This window comes from Miscanthus floridulus, chromosome 18 (assembly GCF_019320115.1).
Source record: "Miscanthus floridulus cultivar M001 chromosome 18, ASM1932011v1, whole genome shotgun sequence".
NCBI lineage: Eukaryota > Viridiplantae > Streptophyta > Magnoliopsida > Poales > Poaceae > Miscanthus > Miscanthus floridulus.
In genome coordinates this window covers 45,493,646-45,519,236 of record NC_089597.1, presented here as the reverse complement: position 1 = coordinate 45,519,236, position 25,591 = coordinate 45,493,646, and the positions used below count along the sequence as shown (strand labels likewise).

The window sequence follows — 25,591 nt, the reverse complement described above, 5'->3', positions numbered from 1 at the left end:
ATTTTCCCTCTCTTCATCAATGACAATACCGCATAGTGGTGGAGCAGCAGGAAGGAGCTTGTACTGCACAATAGTTAAATAAGCATTCTTTGACCAGCAAAAACTTCATGGTATCTCCAATTTCAGAAATTTTGAGCTGTCCAATCAAATAAAATAAATAAGAGAATTTCAGATTATATCATCAACCATATAATTACGTATTTGTTGCTTTTTTATTTTTGTAGACTAAAGTGTTAAACTGAAGGCAATAATGGTGTAGGTCCAGGGAAAGACACCAATGTCAATTTTAGTTTCAGATTGAAGCACTTATGGAGTGAAGTAACTTAACATGAAAAGCAGTTCCAACAATAGCAACTAACATCCTCACAGTGGCAAATTACTGCACATGCATTTTTCTATGACTAATATTACAAATACATGAATTTGTTAACAGCACATGAGCCAATCAAGAGGGCGAGAAGGACCAGAGAGACAGCATACCAAAGGAAGGCAACTTCAATCAGCAATTTGTTGTTGATATGTAGACCAAAAAAAAGGCCAATTTGCATATGTATTGACTATTGAGCAGACAATGTTTTTGTTCGGTGCCATTTAATTAGAAGTGGGGTGTGTGTGAGGGGAAAAAAGTGCAGTGTAACAGAACTAATTCTATATGCAAGAAAGCGCCAAAAACTCAGACAGGAGCAAACGGGAAGATATATTCAGACTAATGTCATCGACTAAGGCAATATTGTCAAGCTTATACATTATTTGACTACAAGCCTGGCATACAAGGACAGCTAAACTTTAAGGTTTCAAATTGGCCACAAAAACATGGTCGATCCTAGTTGTCATGGTACCGATCATCTCAACTAACCATGATTGGCCATGATTAATTGTGACTAATCGTATTGCATAGCTGATAGCTGTGGCACCGAGCAGCTGGCTTAGTCACGACCAATCGCGCTCGCGCTTAGTCAGCCGACCTGATAACATTGTAAAGATCATAAAGGATTATATAAAGGTTGGCAGCGAAGGCATGCTGAACATCATAGTGTAGAGATACATAATGTAGATAACCGATTGGCTTTGGTTATATCTCTAAATTGTAGAAAAAGTAATGAGGAAACTCTAACATAACCAATGAACTTATTCACATGGGGACAATAGCAATGTAGTAATAAGTATTGAATGTGATAAACATACCTCCAGAATGACCTCCACATTGTCATTGTTATCTAAGCTTGAAGTTGCGCTCCATGCTTTTGTCGATATAGAATGTTTGATCGATGGCATATTAGATAAGACACGAGATGGCAAATTAGAGCCTACCGCAGAATTGCCGACAATTATTTGTTTAACAACACTGCGATGCATTTCTCAAAGGTGATTGTCTGCAATTCCTCAATTTTCACAAACAGATAAATATGCAACACAGTTGCTTGGAGGTCTAAATTAGAAACATGGTAAGGCCAGTGGAGCACTTAACTATGTAAGGTCCAGTTGGATTACTAAAAGATCATCTCCATTTTAGGACATCTCAATTGAAACCCCAGCAGTCTAGGTCAAGCTCAGGTTCCTTAAAATGAGTGCCCGGCACTGTACTTTCCATAGAATGTTTACATGGAAAACGTTCTTAGATAAGATGGTGCCAAGGTAGAAGGGCCCCAGGAAAATAACAAACCTAAGATTAAAAAATAACAACTTTGCCACCTGAAACTAGGTATCCTCATTCCAACAAAAATGTAAAATGCAGTAACTGCAGTTCAATTTATAGCATGCTATATAAACCATTGACATGGATTAGCATAGTACCTACACTCGCCATTTCACAAATGCAAAGGGACCCAGGAGTCAGGTCCTAAACAAAGGCAGGAATGCCATCTTTAGTAACTTAAATGACAAAAAAGGTGAAAACATTTGACGAAGTTTATTTAGGCCAATGTGGAGCATATGCTAAATGTTCAATGCCAAAGCTGACAACCTTGATCTGAAGAAAGACCTCTAGATTTTCCAATGAGCTTCTTGCTGTCCCAAGTTTGAAGAGCAATGAAATCATGCAAGGGAAACATGGAACCGACAGCCCATTTTCTGCTGCAAAAGTGCACGCATGTAAATGGGGAAAATACAGCCATCACACTAAGCAACCGCTAGATTGACGAAGGGGGCAAGCAGAAACTATAGTGCCGAAATTGTCATGAGGCAACCCCATGTTAGAGGCCAGATAAATATGAAGATGGCTCTAATAGGCCAGATAAATATGTGTGGCCATCTCATGTCTTAATTTGCTGAAATTGAAAATGGTACTAATGGGCTAGATAATTATATGTGCATCTATGTTTGTAGCAGGTGTGAAACTACCATGCAGGACATGAGATACATAAATCATAGAGGCAGCAAGTGGACAATAGTAGATTTTGTAAAGCATGGTAATGACATTAAAGTGAACCTGGATATCAGAAATTAAGAAATGGGATAATGTAGTTCACAATTTTCTTTAAAAGAAAGTATATTCACGCAAGTAGCAATAGGTAGACTAAAACAATTACGAATGCAGTAATATTTAAATTATAACATGGTGACAACAAACACATTGGCATCAGTGTCCCACCTGGAGACAGCAACAGATGAAATCAAATTTAATCAAATTGGGCTTTGTACCATAAAAATCACTGACCATGAGAAAAATGAAATTAGATAAATCCTACACAATCCCCCTCAAAAAAATCCTACACAAAAAAACATTTCCATGGACACCAAGTAAACCAATCCGGAATATACGGATCCACGCATTAAGTTGTAGTGCATCACATATATCCAGTTTAATTTTTTGAGAGAAAAATATACAGACACAAAAACTCAGCAGACACCAGCATATGTAGCACCAATCCTCAACATGGATATTCAGTGAATAAATTTCGTTAGGAACTGGTAAGTAAGGATGGGAAAAGTAACTTATATAGGACCAACATAGAAACGGGAGTACCTAAGAGACGGTGCTGAGGTTGCTGAATACCGGGAGAAAGGAACTTTCCATGGTTATGTAAATCTTGGAAGGACCAAGCAAGGAAACCAATACATCAAGCACTATGAAACATTACTATGGATGGAGCTACATGCTGTAAGTCAGAAGCAAACATAATGGAGGTGGAGTAAAACAAATGGGTATTGGATTAACCAACATAGGTTTCTTGGATTAAAAGAAAAGATTTACAAACCCATACATTTTTTTCCTGAACTGTAAAAACATAATATAGTACATAACTCTTGATCAGGTAAAAATCACAGCTATGAATTAGCACGACAAAAAAAATAATTGTTGTTTAGTACTGAGGTTTCCTTTAGACAGTTAGAGCATACAGTATAATAGAACCTATGAACATGAAATTCATCTCGTTTCAATTTAACATATAGGTGTATTTCTCAAAGGCAATTCCAAAGCATCAAATTTCACAAATTGGCTAACATGCAGTACCAATGTTTGGTAGTCTAAATAAATCATGGTCGTGCTATTGTAGAGTTAAACACCCGTGCATTTGGATTCATACTATAGATAGATATCCTGATTAAGTAACATATGAGTTGGAAACCCTTAAAATAACTAGCACTTCATGTTCCCTGCCATGGAAGGCAGTACCTGCTTCCATTTTTTACAGGAACTGGTCTGACATTAGTAACTCTACTCAATACAGAAGTAACTTTGAAATGGTAAAACCTCAGTACCAAGCTATCAACTATCAAGCTCACTGAAAAATAGGTTTGCTTTTCGAAATCCCAACTACAGCACTAATCATCTCTTATCATCCATGTTCACATATGTTGTCGTGCTCGCCTTTCTTTGTCATTAGAGAACTGTCAAATTGAACCTAAAAGCTGTACCTTCCTAGGTAGGAGAAATTGAAAAATGGACTGAATCAAGTATCAAGCTCACTGAAAAATAGGTTTGCTTTTCGAAATCCCAACTACAACACTAAACATCTCTTATCCTTCCATACTGCACGACCAAAATTTTGCTCGACATGAATATATACGGGAAATCTTGATAAAGGGAAACAAAACAATGACAGCAGCGTCCTAAAAATTAGGGTTTGGGAATCGGTGACCAGTGGAGCCCCCATCAGCTAGGGTTTCTTACCGCGTGGCTGCTGCCGTTCGCTGTGGCGAGCTTCAGCGCCGCCGCCGAAGAGGCAGCTAGGGTTTCTTACCGGTGGGAGAAGGCAGCGTTGGGGGAAGCCGCGCTGACGGCCACCGGCGTGGCTGGGTCGCGGCACTCCGTGGCGACGGCCACCATCGGGGCCCATGCGTGGTGCTGCGGTCGCAGGCCGGGGAGCCGTCGTCCCGACAGCGCATCGTGCGGCCATCCGGCGTCGCTGGGGCTGGCTGGCACGCCACCATGTTGGGAGAGAGGGAGAGGGCGGGGAGAGGGAGGAGGGAAGAGGGAGGAGGGCGGCCTCCGTTGGGCCGAGGACCGGTGGCCGTGGCCGTCGCCGTCGGGGCGCCGTGGGCCTGGTCGCCGCTGCCTCGGGAGAGAACGCGAGAGAGAGGACGGGAGAGATGCCGGTTTTTTGGTTGAAAGGAGAAGCGGAAGCCGAGGTATATATTTGTTTCTCTAGATTCTGAAGAGAAGCGGGAGAAGCACAGGAGAAGCAGTAGAAGCCAACGAGAAGCATATCAAGATGATCCAAGAAGAATCCGTTTCAACAAATCTGGGCCACACGATCGCGGATCGGACGGCTGGAAACATTCAGGGCGACGTGGACGGTGGTTCTGTCGGGAAACCACCGCGGGCTTGTATAGGTAAAAAGCTTCCCATGAACCGGCCATGAACGAAAACAAGTAGTAGGTGAGCAGGGCTAGCTAGACTGTGTTTGTGCTACGGGGCTTAGGCCTTCCGCAATGTGCTTCTAAAGTGATGCCCAAACCTTCTCTCTTTTTTTTCAGGCATCACTCTCTACCCTGCAGCTACCAATGCCAACTTTCAAAGATTTTGGAGCGGAGCAAGTAGAGGCAGCGCTGCCTGGGGACTTAAAAACAGTATTTCTTGTGTTCTGTGAGAGGAGAGCATATGTTGGTGTCAGATGAAAGCCAATAGGCAGCACCCGTACCATCGCATGACAGAAGACAGCATCAGTGCTAACTCTTTTACACACTGCAGCTATGAGAAACGATGCTTGTTTTCTTGCAGTCGGACCCACTTATTTTTCTGGCTCTACTTCACACTGCTACCTCCATGCATGTATCCATAAGGTGATGAGACTGCAGACTTGAGAAACAAGGACATGTCTCCCTTTAGAACAAACAGAGACCAATAATTCTAGAAAGACGAGTATGCCTTGTATGTAGGGATGAAAACGGATCGGATACGGACGGATATCACCAATATTACATTTGTTTTCATATTTCTGTCCGGATTCGGATTCGAACACGGATAGTGTCAACTATGTCGGATATGATACGATTGGATATCGACATCATAAATATGCGATTTGAGTATTCGGATACGGATACGGTATCGGATGTTGGATATCCGGACTCGGATACCGACAGATCTCAACCCCTCTAAACGGATTCGGTTTCGAATACGGTCGAAAAATATCCGTACTGTTTTCATCCCTACTTGTATGAAAGCCGAAAATAGCATCTCAGAGAGGCCTGCAGATGCAATTTACTTTACTAGTCACCATCGGCCAGAATTCCTGGGTGATGGGACCCACGCTGCAGTGGCTTAGTCCTGGCAGCTCACCGGTCACCACCTCTCTACGGGACTTCACTCGTGCAATGGAATAAAGATGGTTTTGAAAGGGGGAAAAATTGTGCTTTTGACTGTATAAAACTATAAATAGAACTACCAGTATTGAGGAATATTGATTCTCAAATCCCAAAATAAGGTGACATGCCTTTTCCAAAGGGGAATCAATGGCTGAGAGCGTAGTTTGTTCAGTGCTGTGTGTAAGGATAGTCACCAGGCTAAAATTTGTGTACAAGACTGTTACGTCCCACGACTGAAGGCTCCTTTATACCGTTTAAGTGTCTATGTAATAGAGTATGGCACCGTTTAGTTCGGCTGGAACTTTGCATTTGCATAGTGTTTGATGTAACGATAAACACTGTAGCATTTTTGTTTGTATTTGTGAATTATTGTCTAAACATTGATTAATTAGGCTCAAAAGATTCGTCTCGCAAAGTTCAACCAAACTGTGCAATTAGTTTTTCAGCCTGTTCGCTTGTTGGTTTCAACCAGCCCAAACCAGCCAGCCAATAGTGTTTTCCTCTCACAACAAACCAGCACCAGCCAGTCCAAACTAGCACAAAAACTAACCAGCGAACAGGCCGTTTGATTTCATCTATATTTAGTACTCTATACATGTACCGTAAATTTAATATGACGAGGAATCTTCTTTTTATATAGTATCAAATTGGGAGTTTGAGAAACTAAACAAAAGGCTATGACTAATATGGCGATACCCTAGCTTGTAAGACAATTAAGAATATTATGGTATTGAAGTAAACGGAAGACATAGCCGCCCTCTGCTCCTTCCTCGTCGGCGATAGCCACCTTGTCTCTCACGTCTCCGGCGATCACCGTCGATGGCCACGGGTATTACAAGTGTTATCAAAGACCATCTATCCTCGGCCCGCTGTCCGATTCCCTTTCCCCTTTTTCTGATCCCGATCTCGTTTGCTTCGATCTCAGATCGTAATCCCGGGTGGCTGGTCGATGCCCGACGGCATCCTTGCGGTGCTGGGCAGGAGGTCCCGTAGGTCCACTCTTTGGTTGATCCGAGGTCAGCAGCGTGTTCGTGTTCGTCCACCTTCAAATCCACCAAATCAGCGGCTCGAGCACCTCGGAACGCCTCCACAGCGGCGGATCGGGGTGAGCGGAATCTACGATGAGATCTGGCGGCGCGTCCACTATCAGCAGCGCCGTCGCCTGCGGCTACATCAACTTCGACTGGGGTTTCTGCATCGGCCAGATTCGGTTCGGCGGCGTGAACCACTGTTAGCTATTCCTCTATTGCTCACCTGTTCTTCTCTAGCTAGCATCGAGTACTAGCCCAGGGTTGCGGAGCCTCTGTCTCCGTGTAAAATTCCATAAGCTAGAGTTGATTGCTGAGCGGTGGCGTACGGCGAGGAACTGTCCTTCGATTTGGGTTGCGGAGCATTGTTTCCGTTGTAAAATTCCTCGATCGAGCCTCAGTTCCAGGAGTGGGGATTCGGTGTAGCATGCTATAGGGGAGGTCTTGACTGAACCTGTTGCTACATCAATTGTCAGTGCTGTTTCATAGTCAGTTTTGCATCACGGCGCCTTCCAAGCAACCTAAGCCTTCGCCGCGGACTCAAATTCTGCGTGAGCAAATGTCGAGCAGTGCTGACGATGAGAAGACCCGCTGGGGTCAGGTCATGGAAAACTTTGATCTGTTGTATGCTAGGCTGAATGATATGTGTATTACTCAGCAGGAAGTTAAACAACAGTTGGCTGACACTACTCTGAAGGTGGAACAGTGTAATGGTTATCAACGTTTCATTGCTCAACAGGTCAAGGCCAATGGGCAAGCTGTTGCTCAGTTAACTCTTCGTCAATTTGAGCATGAAGCTGGTTCTGTTAGTGAAGGTTCGATGATAGCTGATGATGATGCCATGTTTGAGAATGTCTTTGCTGCTAAAGGTAAAACCCATACTAAACCAGAGCCAACCCATCTTTTCAAAACCCATAGGCCTTCACCAAAGGCACAAACCTTGCCTCACCACACTTTACCCAAGATGCTTTTCCCTTGATCTGATGGTACTCAGCCCAAGATTTGGTTGGACAAATGTCAAAACTACTTCAATATTTATCAAATTCCTGAGTCTGTGGGTGGAAGCAGCTACAATGCACTTGCAAGATAATGCTGCTAAATGGTGGAAGACTTACAAGTTAACTCATCCTTCAGTTACTTGGAAGCAGTTTTCTGCAGATGTCCAGGAACAGTTTGGCAGTGACGATTACAGATCAGCCATCAATGAGCTGTTAGATCTCAAGCAAACTTCTACTGTGGAGGAGTACACTAGCAAGTTTCAGTCATTGTAGTATGATGTCACTATGCATGGGTCCAGTTATGATCCTTTGTTCTTTGCTACTCAGTATGTGAGAGGTCACAAGGATGATATTAAGGCTGTGGTGGAACCCCAAGTACCAACAACTATGGAAAGAGCTGTTGTTATTGCCAGAATACAGCAAAAGATTGTAGAGAGGAGCAAGCTTAAGTATCAACAAAAATGGCCCAATACCAGAGTTCAGCAGGCCAAACCTGAAGCTAAAGCCCCATCTATCTATGGCAATCTTTGGAGGGATAAGCAGCTAAGGGATTACAGAAAGGCTAATAATCTGTGCTATCACTGTGGTGAAAAATATGAGCCTGGACATGCTGAACAATGTGCAAAAAGAAACAAGCCCCAGCTCAATGCTTTGGTGGCTAATGATCTGGACAAGGAAATTAATGAAGATCTCTTGAATGAAATGGCTATTGATGAAATGCTCACTGAGAATTTTGGACAGCTGTCTATCAATGCTATGCCAGGAACTGAAGTTGCTAATTCCATCAAATTGAAAGCAACAGTTGTCAAGGGCACTATGATCTAGGGTAGGCGGCCCTCGACTACGCAACTCGTAGTCTCCTGCCGTGTCTTCCAGTAGCGGAGGTTATGCCCCTCACGGCTGCCGGGCTTGAGAACTCGTGAGGGAGAGAGAGAGGTTTGGGTAATTGATCTTGCTTAACCTCTCAAGTGCTGATTACACAGGATATATAATCCTTGATGAAGAGTAAATATAGCAACTAATCTCTCCCTAATCCTTCCTTATTTCTAGGCATGCCAACAACCTATTCCTAAATTAGCCACTCGGTGAAACCTCCTGGCCGGTTGGCGCGCTCTGGGCGCGTTCCGCCGCGCGCCGGATGTCCCTGGCACGGCGCCGTCTGGTGTATGTGCGCCCGTACATGACATCTCTCCCCTCCTCGAGATTCAGCTCGTCCTCGAGCTGGAACGCTGGAAAACGCTCGCGAAAGGAGTCCCAGTCTTCCCATGAGGCAGCTGCAGCAGGCTGGTCCTTCCAGCGCACCAAGACTTGACGCACCCCGCGTGCCAGACGTCCTTTGATGATGCGTTCCGGTTCAGGAAGCGCGGCGCCGTTGTGGACGACGGGCAGGGGCGGTGGAGCAGCAGGAGGGTCGCCCACCCAGCGCCTGAGAAGGCCGACGTGGAAAACGTCGTGGAGGCGAGCGCGGGGAGGAAGCTCAAGCCGGACGGCGACGTCGTTGATGATCTCCGAGACCCGATACGGCCCGAAGTAGCGAGGCTTCAGCTTGCCGGAGGCGGCGGTGTCCAGCGAGGCAATCGGCCGGTGGCGAAGACGAAGGAGCACCCAATCGCCCAGCTTGTAGGAGACGGCGCGGTGGAGCTTGTCGTAGTGGCGTTTCTGAACCTTCTGCGCTTGCTCTAAGCGGTAGCGCACATCCTGCAGAAACTCCTCGCGTTCTGCCATGGACTTGGCGACCGCGGGGACGCGGGTCTCTCCCGCCTCATAGGACCTGATGGAGGGAGGGTCGCGGCCGTAGACGATGCGGAAGGGAGTGTCGCGCAGGGACGACTGGTAGGCCGTGTTGTAGACGAACTCCGCCCAGGGCAGCCACCGGAGCCATTGGCGCGGTCGGTCACCGGTGAAGCAGCGCAAGTACATGGTGATCACCCGGTTGGCCGACTCGGTCTGCCCATCGGACTGGGGGTGGAACGCCGTCGTCATGTGGAGTTGGACCCCCATGAGGCGCATCAGCTCTCTCCAGAACGTCGAAGTGAACACGGGGTCGCGGTCCGACACCATGGACTGCGGTAGACCATGGAGGCGCACGATCTCTGCGAAGAAAGCCTGGGCCACCGATTCTGCAGAATACGGGTGAGCAAGCGGGATGAAGTGGCAATACTTGCTGAAGCGGTCGACCACCGTGAGAATGACCGATTTGCCGCGAACTTTGGGCAGTGCCTCGACGAAATCCAGGCCTATGTCGGACCACACCGCCGTTGGCACCGGCAACGGACAGAGGAGGCCAGCCGGGTGCAGATGCTCCGCCTTGTAGCGCTGGCAGGTGGCGCAGGCGCGGACGAAGTCCTGGACAACGGTCCTCATGCCGGGGAAGTGGAAGTCGCGGCGAAGGCGGTGAAGGGTACGCTGAACGCCCTCGTGGCCGTCATTGTGAACGGCGGCCAACAGCTCCTGCAACAGTGGCGAGGACGAGTTGATGTAGATGCGGCCGCCGTACGTGAGAAGGCCATCCCGAACGGCCCACGGCGCCCCTCGTGTGCCTGCAGCGACCTCGTCGCGCAGAGCTACCAGAGCCGGTTCGGCCCCCTGCGACTCCCGCAGCCTGTCGAGGAAGTCGAAGCGGGGTGCAGACATCGCAAGCACCGCGCCGTCCTTGACGTCGCGGTCAGTGTCCCGGCGCGAGAGGGCGTCCGCGACGGTGTTCTGGGCGCCCGGTTTGTACTCCACGACGAAGTCGAAGCCCAGGAGCTTCCCAACCCAGTGATGTTGAGGGATCGTGGCAAGCCGCTGGTCGAGCAGGTATTTAAGACTGAAGTGGTCGGTCTTCACCGTGAACCGCGGCCCCAGAGGTATGGTCGCCAGTGTCGGACGGCGTGAACCAGCCCTATGAGCTCCCGCTCGTATGCTGCCAGAGAGCGATGGCGAGGCGCGACCGGTCGACTGAAGTAGGCGATGGGGTGCTTGTCTTGAATCAACACCGCGCCGAAGCCGTGGGTCGACGCGTCGCACTCCACTACGAAGGGTCTGCTGAAGTCCGGAAGCGCCAGGACCGGCGCCGAGGTTACCGCGACCTTGAGCGCAGAAAACGCCGCGGCGGCCTCTGGAGACCACGCGAATCCCTCCTTCTTGAGCAGCGCCGTGAGGGGGGCGGCGATCTCCCCGTATCCGTGGACGAACTTGCGGTAGTAGCCCGCGAGGCCCAGGAACCCACGGACCGCGCGCGCCGAGCGAGGCTGCGGCCAGTCGTGGATTGCCTGGATCTTGGCTGGGTCCATGGCCACCCCGGCGGCGGAGATGATGTGCCCTAAGTACGCGATCGAGGTGACGCCGAACGCGCACTTGGAGCGCTTGACGACGAGGCGATGCTGGCGCAGGACGGAGAGAACGGCCCGGAGGTGACGCAGGTGGTCTGCCCATGACTCACTGTAGATCAAGATGTCATCAAAAAACACGAGGACAAACCGGCGGAGGAAGTCGCGGAGGACGTCGTTCATCAATGCTTGGAACGTGGCCGGAGCGTTGCACAGGCCGAACGGCATGACGAGAAATTCGTACAAGCCGTCGTGAGTGCGAAAGGCCGTCTTAGGCGATGTCCTCGGGCGCCATGCGCACCTGGTGGTACCCCGATCGGAGATCGAGCTTGGAGAAGAATTTGGCGCCGTGAAGTTCATCGAGTAGCTCGTCGACGACCGGAATGGGGAAAGCGTCCTTGACCGTGATGGCGTTGAGGGCGCGGTAGTCGACGTAGAAGCGCCAGGATCCGTCGGGCTTCTTGACGAGGAGGACCGGCGAGGAGAAGGCCGAGGAGCTCCTGCGGATGAGGCCCTGTGCCAACATGGCGGCGCACTGCCGCTCTAGTTCGTCCTTGTGTGCAGCCGGGTACCGGTACTGGCCGCACGGCGACGGGCGGCGAGCTAGGGTGGAGCATGATGTGGTGGTCGCGGCTGCGCGGCGGTGGAAGACCCTGGGGCTCGGTGAAGAGGTCAGCGAACGAGTCCAGTAAGCCGTCCAGGAGCGAGTCGCCCGCCGACACGGCATGTGTAGTGGGCGCCTCGGCGGCGGGCGCGCCGGACCAGCAGATATCCTGCCCGTCGCGTTGGAACGCCAAGGTACGAGTAGCGACATCCCAGGCGATGCGTCCCAGGCCGGCCATCCACTGGGTACCGAGCACCACGTCGTAGCCGGCGAGCGGCATGACGTAGAGGTCGACGTCGAACGCCATGCCCTCAATGACGACGGGCGCCTGCCGAAGGACGCCGGGGCAGGCCACCTTCTCCCCATTGGCCACGGTGGCGGTGAGGCGCGGGCGTGGTTGGATGGCAACCCCCGTGCGCCGAGCGGCCTCCTCCCCGATGAAGTTATGCGTGGAGTCCCGTGTCGACCAAGGCGACGAGGGTGACGGCGCCCACAGTGGCCCGGAGCAAGATCGGGTTGCCGACTGGAACGCCCGCCACCGCGTGGAGGGAGAAGACGGGGGCGGCCGTGTCCCCTGGATCAGCTGCTGCCGCGGCGCCATCGTTCGGGCTATCGTCGATTTCCACGCCGTCAAGGAAGAACAGCCTCCTGCAAAAACGGTTATGGCCTCGTGTATACCGTTCGTTGCAGTTGAAGCAGAGGCCTTGGCGACGTCGTTCCGCCATCTCGTCGGGTGTGAGACGTTTCTGTTGACCCTCGCCACGACCCTGCTGGGCGGCTGCCGGGGAGCGGGTAGGGCCAGCAGCTGTTGGGGCGCCGGAAGCGCCGGCCGTGGCGCGGGAGCGGGCAGTAGGCCTCGCGGCGTCGCCCGTGGGACCGGTGGCGCTGGGCGGTCGGCCTCCATCAACTCCACCTGGCGCGCCAGGCTCATCGCGGCGGCGAGGGAGTCCGGGTTGTGGATGCGCACCGCGTGACTGAGAGGCGGCAGGAGTCCGCCCGTGAAGAGTTGGACGCGTTGAGCTTCGTCCAGACGACCCGCTCGAGGCAGGAGAGTCTGGAAACGATTGGCGTACTCCTCCACGGTTCCGGTGCGGCGGCACTCAGCGAGCTCGAACAATGGGGCGGAACGCAGGGGCGGCCCGAACCTCAGATTCAGGCGATCCTTGAAATTGGCCCATGTCGGCGCGCCCTCGTCTTCCAGAAGTTGGTCGTACCAGAGTTGCGCGATGTCGTCCAAATGGTACGCGGCCATCCGGACGCGCTCCTCCGCCATGGTACGGTGCTGTCGAAAGTACGAGTCGCACTTGTTGAGGAAGAGCAGCGGATCGGTCGTGCCGTCAAAGCGGGGAAAGTCCCACTTCTTGGGCTTGGGCGGGCGATCCAGATCGCGTGTGTCCTCCGTACGGCCGCCGACGCTGCCGTCCGACGACGACGCCGACTTTTCCTTCATGGCCGCCATCTCGGCCTTCATTGAGGACATGTCCGTGGTCATGGCCTGCAACATCTTCATCACGTCGGCCAGAGTTGGCTCGGTCATGGTTGGAGGTGGTGGCAAGGTGTACTGGGGGAACGGCGGCTGGTGGTGGGTGGCGGCGGCGTCGGAGACAGAAGGGGAGGAGGTGGACGAGGATCGTCTGGTCTGTGATACCAGGTTGTCAAGGGCACTATGATCTAGGGTAGGCGGCCCTCGACTACGCAACTCGTAGTCTCCTGCCGTGTCTTCCAGTAGCGGAGGTTATGCCCCTCACGGCTGCCGGGCTTGAGAACTCGTGAGGGAGAGAGAGAGGTTTGGGTAATTGATCTTGCTTAACCTCTCAAGTGCTGATTACACAGGATATATAATCCTTGATGAAGAGTAAATATAGCAACTAATCTCTCCCTAATCCTTCCTTATTTCTAGGCATGCCAACAACCTATTCCTAAATTAGCCACTCGGTGAAACCTCCTGGCCGGTTGGCGCGCTCTGGGCGCGTTCCGCCGCGCGCCGGATGTCCCTGGCACGGCGCCGTCTGGTGTATGTGCGCCCGTACATGACAACAGTGCAGAACAAAACTATGCTTATCTTGGTAGACACTGGCAGCAGTCATAGCTTTGTGAGTTCCCACTTTGTCAATCTCACCAAGCTGCCCACTGTTCCCATGAAGCAGCAGAAGGTCAAATTAGCAAATGGCAACTGGATGTCTACAGAGCACCAAGTGAAAGGCCTACAGTGGTACATTCAAGGGCAAACCTTTACCACTGACATGATAGTGTTGAACCTACTGCCCTATGATGCTATTTTAAGATTTGATTGTCTCAAAACCTTCAGTCCCATGCGGTGTGATTGGGTGGCTAAGACATTGCAATTTCACCATCAAGGGAAGCTTATTACCCTCAAAGGTTTACAGCCCACCCCAATGTCAATGCATAGCATTTCTGCTAAACAAACGGTCAAATCCATTCAAGGAAATGACATATGGGCCTATGTCATTTTGGATAATCCTACTCCTGATCCTCCTAGTACATCTTCTGTTACTCCACCACCAGAAGATATAAAGGATTTACTGCTTCAGTATGCTGATATCTTTCAGGACCCCAAACAGCTACCACCACATAGAGCCTATGACCATGATGTTCTATTGTATCTTGATGCAGTGCCAGTCAATGCAAGACCATATCACTACTCTCCCTATAGGAAAGCAGGATTGCGTGGAATGAATAGATTAATTAGGATTGTAGAGGAGGGCAGTACATATAGGCAGCCCTTGAGGTAGTTTAGGAAGGCCTACAATCAAGGGATGCCTACAACCAAGGGATGCTGATCCTAATCCTAATCAAGCCTATAATCAAGGCACGGCTGACTCAGCCATGCTAGGTACACACGCATACAAGGCACACATATGTGTCTAACACCCCCCCCGCAGTCTGATCGTCGGCTGGCTGGACGTTCAGGCTGGACCGGAACTTCGTGAAGACTGAAGAGGGCAGGCCCTTAGTGAAGATGTCGGCGTACTGTGAGGTCGTCGGGACATGGAGAACTCGGACTTCACCGGTGGCCACACGCTCCCGAACGAAGTGTAGATCGATCTCCACATGTTTGGTGCGCTGGTGCTGAACGGGGTTGGAAGACATGTACATAGTGCTGATGTTGTCGCAGTAAACCAGAGCAGTGCGACGCAAAGGTGCGCGAAGCTCAGTGAGGAGCAGGCGCAGCCAGGTGATCTCAGCGACGGCATTGGCAACCGCACGGTACTCGGCCTCGGCACTGGAGCGGGAGACTGCATTCTGACGCTTGGAAGACCAGGAGACCAAGTTATCGCCCAGGAAGACTGCATAACCTGAGGTGGATTTGCGGGTGTCTGGACAGCCTGCCCAATCTGCATCAGAGTAGACCACTAGCTCGGTCTGCACAGAGGGACGCAAGAGGCGGCCCATATCGAGTGTACCACGCACATAGCGCAGGATGCGCTTCAGGGCCGCGAGATGGGAGTCTCGAGGGGCGTGCATGTGAAGGCAGATCTGCTGGACAACATAGGAGATGTCCGGGCGAGTGAAGGTCAGGTACTGAAGGGCGCCAGCCAAAAACCTGTAGTCAGAAGCATCTGCAGCAGAGAGGAGATCACCTTCACTAGCGGACAGCTTGGGGTTGGTGTCAACCGGTGTCTGACAGGGCTTGCAGTCAGCCATTCCTGCATGGTCCAGGATCTCTATCATGAACTGGTGCTGAGAGAGCAACATAGCATCACCAGAGCGCTGAACCCGCATCCCAAGGAAATGGTGTAACTTGCCGAGGTCCTTCATCGAAAATTCCCGTTGTAGAGCCTCAATGGTGTGGCGGAGGAGGGTCGACGAGGATGCCGTCAGGACAATATCATCCACATATAGGAGGTACACTATGTCTGAGCCACGGTGAAACACGAAGAGAGATGTGTCTGTCTGGGCCTCAACAAAACCGAGCTGCTGCAGGTGTGTGGAGAAGCGACTGTACTAGGCACGTGGGGCTTGCTTGAGGCCATAGAGGGAGCGATTCAACTTGCACACGTATCTAGGATGAACGGAGTCCTCGAAACCAGCTGGCTGTGCACAATAGACAGTCTCGGACAAAGTGCCATGAAGGAAGGCATTCTTCACGTCAAGCTGATGGATAGGCCACTGACGAGAGAGGGCCAACGAAAGCACTGTGCGGATGGTAGCGGGCTTCACAACTGGGCTGAAAGTCTCGGAGAAGTCAACCCCAGGGCGCTGTGTAAATCCTCGAAGGACCCAACGCGCTTTGTAGCGCTCTAGTGACCCGTCTGCATGAAACTTGTGCTTAAAGATCCACTTCCCAGTGACAATGTTGCTGCCGGAAGGCTGAGGAACGAGATCCCAAGTGTGATTGGATAGCAGAGCGTCATATTCTTCCTGCATAGCCTGGCGCCAGTTTGGGTCAGCAAGAGCCCCACGATAAGTTCGAGGAACCGGCGAGAGAGGCGATGAGTGGAACAAGGCAGGCTGCCGAAAGCCCAACTTGCCACGAGTCGTCATAGAGTGCTGGTTGTTGACGGGGCGGACCGGAACGGCGCCGGGAGGCAGCGGAGCCGGCGCCTCCGGCTGTGGCGACGTCGGTGGTGGGGGCCGTGGGCGACGTGAGTAGACCAGCAGCGGGCGAATGGCCGCGGTCTCCTCCTGGTGCGCGGATCTGGGAGGTGTTGTCCCGGCTGGTGGCGCAATGGGCCCTGGCTAGGAGCTATCCAGCCGGCTGCCAGGGGACGGCGCAGGAGTAGCACCGCTTAGCCGGCCGCCGGATGGTGGTGCAGGAGTGGCCGACCAGGCGCTGAGAGGCGGTGTAGGTGCGCCCAGGGAGGCCGCCGAAGAAGCGCTGGGCAGCGCTGGAGCACCGGCCGCACGTGGCTGTGTGGAGCCATCAACGCCAAGGGAGGGACCTGCAGGCAGGAGGGGAGGCACCAAGCTATGGGGCGCCACATCGGGGAGCTCCAAAAAATCAAACTCATTAGTATTGACCGGCGAGGACTGCTGGGAAAAGGGAAATTGCGCTTCGTCAAACACCACGTGGCGAGAGACTATCACGCGATTGGTGGAACGATCAAGGCAGCGATATCCCTTATGATGAGCAGAGTAGCCAAGGAAAACACAGAGAGCGGAGCGAGGAGCTAGTTTGTGTGGTGTCGTGGCGGAGAGGTTCGGATAGCAGGCGCAACTGAAGACCCGCAGGTGACTGTAGGTGGGTGCGGTGCGAAAGAGTGCCTGGTGCGGTGTAGATCCCTGAAGGGTTTTGGTCGGCAGGATATTTAGAAGATGGGTGGCAGTGTGCAGACCTTCCACCCAGTAGGCAGGTGGCATGCTGGCTTGGAAGAGGAGGGAGCGAACAACGTTGTTGATGCTCCGGATCATACGCTCGGCATGACCGTTCTGTGGCGAGGTGTGTGGGCAGGACATCCGCAGGTGCATCCCCTTGGAGAGGAAAAATGTGTGGGAGCTGGAGTTATCGAACTCGCGGCCGTTGTCGCATTGCACGGCCTTCACTGTGGCGCCAAACTGAGTACGCACAAGTGAGAAGAAATTAGTGAGTCGCAAATGTGTCAGACTTGAGACGCAAAGGAAATGTCCATAAATAATGTGAGCAATCATCAAGGACAACCAAATAGTATTTGTAACCCGAAACACTAGGAATGGGAGAAGTCCATAAGTCACAATGAAGCAAATCGAAATTATTGGAAGCACGAGATGACGAGGACTGAAATGGGAGGCGCACATGGCGGCCTAGCTGACAGGCATGACAAGTGGTGTTTGCAGGTTTATTACAAAATGGAACTGCAGATGCGACTCTAGATAAAACATCAAGACCAGGGTGCCCAAGACAACGATGCCACATGTCGGACGAGGAAGTAACAGCCAAAGCGTGAGCGGCGGGGAACTGAAGAGGGTAGAGAGGACCGGAGCTATTGCACCTGACGATCACCCTCCGGGACACCAGATCCTTCACAGAATAGCCAGGGGATCAAACTCGATGGAACAGTTATTGTCAGAGGTAAACTGGCGAACAGATATCAAGTTCTTAATAAGTTTAGGAGAAACTAAGACATTATTAAGAGACAGGGAACCTAGGAAGCTAGCTGTACCAGTGGCAGTGACAGGAATCAAGGAACCATCACCGACAATAATGGATGAAGGAGAGGGATACCGCGAGGATGAAAAGTGTGAAAGAGTACCAGTGTCGGATGTCATGTGGGAGGAGGCACTTGAGTCAAGGTACCAGTCATTCGCCTGCAGCTGGTTGAGCGTCATGGTGCTGAACATGGAGGCGAGGGACTGCTGGTCCCACGAGGAAGGCAGAGCCGTGGGTGCGCCGTAGAACCCGGGGGCCGCCTGCTGCTGTGCTGGGGGCACCTGGGCGGCCTAGGCCTGGTGCTGGACAAGCTAGGCCTGCTGCTGCTAGGCGAGCGCGGCCTGCTGCTGCTGGGCGATGTATGCCTGGGGCAGGGGAGGGCCGCCTGGAGGAGGCGGCGTGGGACGAAGAGGTCCAGACCGGGTGGGCCCGGGACCGGGATACATCTGAATCGTCCCGGTCCAGGTGTTCCAGAACGACGGCCAAGCGCCCGGCGGGGTGTCGCCTGCGCCAGGGGGGGTAGAGGTTTTGGCGCCCTGGCTGGAGCCGGCGCCTTTGCCGGAACGCCCTTGGCCGCCGCGTTGACGACGCTCGCGGCCACCTCCTTTGCCCCCCCCCCCCCCCCCCGTTGTTGGTGCGGTTGCTGTGGGAAGGCGTAGGAGGCCGGGATGGAGGATGGCCGGCGGTGGCCCCAAGAAGAGCCTGGGGTGGTTCGGACGGCGTGGATGGCATGGTCATCTCTTCCAGGAGAAGGTCGTCGCGGGCCGGCTACGACGAATGTCGTGACCGACAACGTGGAACTGCTCGTTGAGGCCGCTGACGAGGGTGAGGACGAGTAGCTTGTCGGAGACGGGCGACCCGAGATCGCCGAGGTCGTCGGCCATGCCCTTCAGGCGCTTGCAGTAGTTCGTGATGCTGAGGTCCCCTTGCTTGAAGTTGCGGAACTTGGCGTCGAGGAGGATGATGCGCGTCTCCTTATTGCCAAGGAACTGTGTCTCGATGGCGAGCCACGTGGTGCGAGCTGTGGCGCCGTGGTCGCCTCGGGCCATGACGATGTCGAGGAGGTCCGTGGCGATGGTGCCGTAGAGCCACGAACGAACGACGCAGTCCATACGGATCCAATCCGCATAGGGGACAGCCAGAGGGTCGCGGAGGACATGGTCCTGCAGCGAGTACTTGCCGACGGCGAGAAGAAATTGTTCACGCCAGCGGGAGTAGTTACCGGCGGAGTCGAGGACGACGAGAACGAGACTGCGGACGTTCTGGACGGCAGCGGCTTGGGCATGGAGTTGGAGAAGGGCGGCGGCCTCATGCATCTGCAGTGCGCGGCTAGCTTCCAGGGCTGCGTCGGTGGCGTCGTCGTCGTCGGGCGCCTCGTCGTTGTCGGAGACCAGATCGGCCTCCTTGCGGGCCGCGGCAGCGAGGGCCAGGGACTCGCGGATGCGAGCCACGGCGGTGTCGCGGTCCCGGGCTGCGGCGGCGGCCTCCTCTTCGGCGGCTGCAGCGCGCGCCAGGGCGGCGTCACGCACGGCTCTGCGCTGGGCGCGCGCGTCGTCTGGGCGCTGAGCAGCGTCGGCGGTGGCGGCGGCGGCGCCGTTGGCCGCGGCGGAGGCGGAGGGATCGGCGGGCAGGGAGCCGGCCATGGATCGCGCAAGAGCGCGGGACGTGGAGGTCGCGTAGGGAGGCGCGTCGCGCGGGGGCACGGTCTCACACAGGCAGCGCCGGACGGCGCGCTAAGGAGCGGAAGAAAAAGAATCGGGTGTAACCCAGACTCGTGATACCATATAGGAAAGCAGGTTGCGTGGAATGAATAGATTAATTAGGATTGTAGAGGAGGGCAGTACATATAGGCCGCCCTTGAGGTAGTTTAGGAAGGCCTACAATCAAGGGATGCCTACAACCAAGGGATGCTGATCCTAATCCTAATCAAGCCTATAATCAAGGCACGGCTGACTCAGCCATGCCAGGTACACACGCATACAAGGCACACATATATGTCTAACACTCCCCAACAAAAGACAGATTGAGAATCAAGTGAAGCAACTATTGGAAGCTGGCCTAATCACTCACAGTCACAGCCCCTTTGCTTCACCTGTGCTGTTAGCGAAGAAAAAGGATGGCAATTGGCGATTTTGTGTGGATTACAGAAAATTGAATGCTATGACAGTTAAGAACAGATTTCCTATGCCAATTGTGGAGGAGATTTTGGATGAACTAGCTGGTTCCAAATTCTTCACTAAATTGGACATGAGATCTGGCTATCATCAGATCAGGATGCTCCCAAATGATGAGTATAAAACTGCATTTAAAACCCATCACGGTCACTATCAGTTCAGGGTCATGCCATTTGGCAACACAAATGCCCCAGCAACGTTTCAATGTATCATGAACCAACTCCTCCAGCCATTTTTAAGGAAATTTGTCTTGTTTTTTCTGGATGACATACTTATTTACAGTGCTACCAGAGATGATCACCTTCAGCATATCCAACAAGTTTTTGAAACACTAAGGGCCAATCAGCTATACCTCAAAGCATCAAAGTGTACATTTGCTCAACCCAGCTTGGAGTACCTTGGACACATTATTTCAGATGCAGGAGTAGCCACTGATCCAGACAAAACCAAGGATATGATCCACTGGCCCACCCCATATAATATGACAGAATTGAGAGCATTTTTGGGGTTAACTGGGTACTATAGGAAGTTTGTGAAGAATTATGGGATCATTGCCAAGCCATTGACCAATGTCTTGAGACTCAAGCAATTCCAATGGACTGCTCAAGCACAAGAGGCTTTTGACAATCTCAAAGTAGCCATGGCAACAACTCCTGTCCTGGCATTGCCAGATTTTCAAAAACAGTTTCAGGTAGAGACTGATGCTTGTGCTGATGGGATTGGAGCTGTTTTGATGTAGCAGGGGCAACCCATAGCATACCTCAGCAAAGCCTTGGGGGAAAAGCATAAGCACCTATCAATTTATGAGGAGTTTCTAGCTCTCATCATGGCAGTTGAGAAGTGGAGGCCATATTTACAGAGGCAAGAGTTTCACATTCTCACTGATCATAGATCCTTATCCTATCTAAATGAGCAAAATCTTCACTCTGAGATGCAAAGGAAGGCAATGACTAGGCTGATGGGACTGCAGTTCAAAATATTATATAAACAGGGCAAGGAGAATCTGGCAGGAGATGCATTGTCAAGGGTGGCACATATGATGGCACTGCAAGCTGTATCTCAAGTGCAACTACAGTGGATCCAAGAGGTCCTCAATTCTTATGCCACAGATGCTCAGGCTCAAGAGTTACACGCTCAATTAGCTATCAGCAGTCCTAATCCTAATGGCTTTGTTCTGGATAAAGGTCTCATCAGGAAAGGCCCATTGATTTGGATTATCAACAACTTAGCTTTGCAAACCAAACTCATTGCTGCCTTCCATTCATCTGCTATTGGAGGACATTCTGGAGTTAATGCCACTTACCATAGGCTGAAGAAATTATTTCTGTGGAAAGGAATGAGAACTGATGTGGACAATTATGTCAAGCAGTGTAGTATCTGTCAGTACACTAAACACTCCCATAACCATCCTGCTAGGTTACTGCAACCACTACCCATACCAGCTGGGGTTTGGCAGGATCTGTCAATGGATTTTGTGGAAGGCCTTCCAAATCTGAGGGTTACACTATTATCCTGGTCATCGTTGACAGACTCGCTAAGTTTGTTCATTTCATTCCGATGAAGCATCCTTATACTGCAGCTACAGTGCTCAGCTTTCCTTAGACAATATTGTCAAACTAAATGGTATTCCTAGCAGTATTGTCAGTGATAGAGACAAGATCTTTGTCAGCACATTTTGGCAACATCTATTCAAACTGTACAAGGTCAAGCTCACTCTGTCCTCTGCCTATCATCCACAGACAGATGGTCAGACAGAACACATTAACCAATGTCTTAAGATGTATTTGAGGTGTTCAGTGCAGGATTCACCTAAAACATGGAAGACATGGTTGTCTCTTGCTGAACTTTGGTACAATTCCTCTTTTCACAGTGCTTTAGGCTGCTTCCCTTTTAAAGCATTGTATGGCTATGATCCCAACTTAGGCAGCAATCCATTGCCATCTGAGGATACACCACAAGCAGTCTCTGACATCATCACTGATAGGGAGGCTCATTTGGCACTGCTCAAGCAACGTCTGGAGCAGGTTCAAAACCGAATGAAACTGCAGGCAGACAAGAAAAGGTTTGATCGATAGTTTCAAGTGTGTGATCAGGTTTTTCTCAGGCTACAACCCTATACTCAGTCCTTAGTGGCCAGTCGGCCGTTTCCCAAGCTTGCTTACAAGTTTTCTTGGGCCTTACAAGATTATTGACAGAATTGGTGCTGTTGCATATAAGTTGGAGTTGCCAGCTCACAGTAAGATCCATCCTGTCTTCCACATATCCCAGCTTAAGCCGTTTACTCTAGATTACACTCCAGTTTACTCTTCTTTACCTGCCATCACTGATCTCCAGGCAGCCAATGCGGTGCCAGAACTTATTATGCAGCGTCGCCTAGTAAAGAAAGGTAACACGGCTATTCCTCAGGTGTTCGTCAAGTGGTCAAGTTTTTTCATCGGCATCAGCAACTTGGGAGGACTACAACGTGCTCAAGACTCGGTACCCGCGGGCTTCTGCTTGGGGTCAAGCAGAATCTTCGGCCGGGGGAGGTGGCTTCTGCTTGGGGTCAAGCAGAATCTTCGGCCGGGGGAGGTGTTACGGCTCACGACTGAAGGCGTACCTAAAGAAGACATCGACCACAGAAGAAGGCGTTGTCTGCTCCTTTACTGTTTAAGTGTCTATGTAATACAGTATGACTAGTAGGGCCATCGAGCCAGCGGCTGTATGCCTTATATGGGGATACCCTTGCTTGTAAGACAATTAAGAATATTTTGCTATTGAAGTAAACGGAAGACAGAGCCGGCCTCTGCTCCTTCCTCGTCGGCGATAGCCACCTTCTCTCACGTCTCCGGCGATCACGGTCGGTGGCCACGGGTGTTACAAAGACTTGGTTAAACATTTGGCATATGAAGCAATATCGTTTCGACCGGGATACGATTTTTGCTGACGCCTAGGTTTTTTCACATGTAGTTAATAAAGAGTAGCTGCAAGTAAAAACAGATGTGTGGACCTATGGTTATGAACCATCAGTGTAGATACAGCTACACTAGTGGTATCCTTAGAAAACCGCTAGTGTAAATATATGATTTACATTGGTAGTTGACTTAACCCTACCGCTAGTGTAAGTTGACTCTGTATTGTCTGCTGTCTTAAGTGCCCACCAATGTCAATCCGTTAATTGACTCTGCATTGTCTGCTGTCTTAAGTGGCCACAAATGTAAATCCTATATTTACACTAGGGGTTTTTAAGGATACTACTAGTGTATAAAGGTTTATACCGGTGATTTTCTTAATGTACCGTCCATACAAATAACACTATAAATACCCTTATCCCCCCACCCAAAGAACTGTATAGACGGAGCCACCTTCTATTGTTGGCGTCCTTGGAGGTTCAAAAATTACAAAATACAAGAGGAGTGATTTTGATCTTCGTTTCTTTAAAGGAGGTTACTCAATAAGGTTAGTTAATCCCTATTCTATAACTTTTTGGATGAATCCTTCCAATTTGTGGCCTAATTATATCTAGGTTTGTGTATGGAGAGAGAAAGCATGCATGGTATTTGGGTATTCTAACACCATATTTAACAAAGTCTGTGTCCCCAGATTATTGTATTAGATAGCCTCACATGCTCCTTCCATTATTGTCATAAATTTCATAATTTATGGATCCATACATGCATGAATGGGGGATAGTTTTAGATCTAGATGGTGAATCTAGATCCAATACATGTACGAACAACACTATTTATATCTAGAACAACCACCAGTAAAAACTAACGACGAGCGGAAGCGGCGAGGAAATAAGAGCATCTCTAAGAGTTCCTAAGAATTTGTACCCAAAATCATGAAGTTTTCTAACTCGCCAAAAAGTATTTGGAGAAATAAATAAGATCATCTCCAACAGTTTCTAATAACTCACTCCTAAAATATAGAAGATAATTTTACATCAGGAATCCTATACTACATCGAAATTATCCTAACCACTTTTATATATTCTTTCTCTCTTGTATATTTGCACTAGGAACCCTGTTTCTATTCTTTAGTCTTTTCTCGCCCTTCCACCTTTAGATTGGCCAAAGTATACGGGCGGGGAGAAGATATGCGCGACCTAAAGTCCGCGCATCTTTACGCGCAAGGGTTTTTTTTTCACAAGTGCCAAAAGATTGTGAGGTGAGTTTGGGAGTTGTTGGAGATATATTTTTTTCATTTTTTCTAAAAATCATAGATTGGGAAGGATTATTGGATACTCAGATTCCCCTAGGGCTGTAGAAGCATTGGTTTTGTTCCTTGATACTTGCATGTTAGAAGAGTGTGTTTAGTTGTGGCGCAATGGCTCGGTTTCGGTCATGTGATGGCTGGGACCGGCCCATCACCAACTTAAAATGCTTGAAATACATGTTCACACATATACAAGTGGTGGAGAAGACAACGATGGAAGCAGGACTTCAAGAACAGTCGCAATCGTTTGCTTCACTCCCGCTATAACTGAGGGAGAAGCTTTGCTCCCGCTACAAACTGAGAGGAGATGTTAGAAGTAAAGGTAAATATGGTTAGAGATATTTGTAGATGAAAAAACCCTAATGATAAATAAAGATATAGAATTCTACAGAAAGACTAAGATTAGGCCTAGTACAACTTGGCTTATACTCTAAATTTCTCCTTTTTTTGGACAAAAGAAGAAGATAATAGCTGGGTACATTAACACGTTACAAGCACTCTGGATTACACAAATATCTAGAAACTGATTTTCATTTAAATTGTACCCACGCTGTGAATAGCTCAAGATCTCGAAACCAAACCTATACGACACTTTGCAGTATGGATGACCGCACAGGCAAACACTCGACGAAAGGCCTAAAAACAGATGCCCAACGAACGATGGCTAACATTCATGTAGGTGGAGTTGAGAAACTTCTTCTTTGTGTCTTCCTTCTTCTTTCTGCCATCAAAGAATGAGGAAGACTGATGTGAAACTTATTCTCCCTAGTCCTTCATCGTGGCCAGATCTAACCACGATACAACGGAGAAGAGACTGGAGAAAATTATTCTATAATGGTGACACCATCCCCGCCTTGATGTCGCCGTCCAGAAATAAAAGTCTCCATGTCGTCATACCGGTGAGGATGGTGACGCCATAGTTGTCGTCCTCATCTTTAATAGAGCTGCTATGGAGAAAACGATTCCACCCTGCTCTCTCACCGTCACCGGAGAGGTGGAGGAGGAGATAAATCCCCAAAACCAAAAAATTTGACATGGAGAGACCATAACCCTAAAGACTCGATTTACTAAAAAAACTTATTAAAAACGATGGATTCCCACTCCCTCCGGCCTCCGGCGATATGCCAAAATGGGGAGAGAGGGGTACCAACGGTGGTGAAGGCGGGGGGTGGCGGCGGTGCTCGGAGTCGCGAGGCGCGAGGGCGAGTAAAAATCTCTCCTCACATGTACCAATAAATACCCCAACTGACATGAGAAAAACAATAGATCAACAACACATAGTTAGAGTTTTCATAATATCCACCCTTTTCCACACTCAGGTCCTAGAACAAAAGTTCAGTTATATATACACATTAAAGCAGATGGAATGAGCACCTGCCAAAATTTGCACCTCTCACAATAGGGAAAGGACCTGAACATTTTTTTTAGAAAGGACAGCAAAAG

At 50.4% G+C, this 25,591-nt stretch overlaps 2 protein-coding genes across 2 annotated transcripts; one reads left to right on the top strand and one right to left on the bottom strand.

The window, feature by feature from the left end:
* Window positions 1–18,511: 18,511 nt before the first annotated feature.
* LOC136523745 (uncharacterized) lies at window positions 18,512–19,420 on the bottom strand. Its single transcript, XM_066517319.1, has one exon. It carries the CDS (start codon window positions 19,418–19,420, stop codon window positions 18,512–18,514), a length of 909 nt encoding a protein of 302 aa, XP_066373416.1.
* Window positions 19,421–19,937: 517 nt separating this feature from the next.
* LOC136523744 (uncharacterized mitochondrial protein AtMg00860-like) lies at window positions 19,938–20,690 on the top strand. The gene has a single exon (XM_066517318.1). It carries the CDS (start codon window positions 19,938–19,940, stop codon window positions 20,688–20,690), a length of 753 nt encoding a protein of 250 aa, XP_066373415.1.
* Window positions 20,691–25,591: the final 4,901 nt, after the last annotated feature.

Excerpts from the sequence above, each read along its gene's own strand:
- LOC136523745 (XM_066517319.1), bottom strand. The coding sequence starts at position 19,420 with ATGGCCGGCTCCCTGCCCGCCGATCCCTCCGCCTCCGCCGCGGCCAAC.
- LOC136523744 (XM_066517318.1), top strand. The coding sequence starts at position 19,938 with ATGACAGTTAAGAACAGATTTCCTATGCCAATTGTGGAGGAGATTTTG.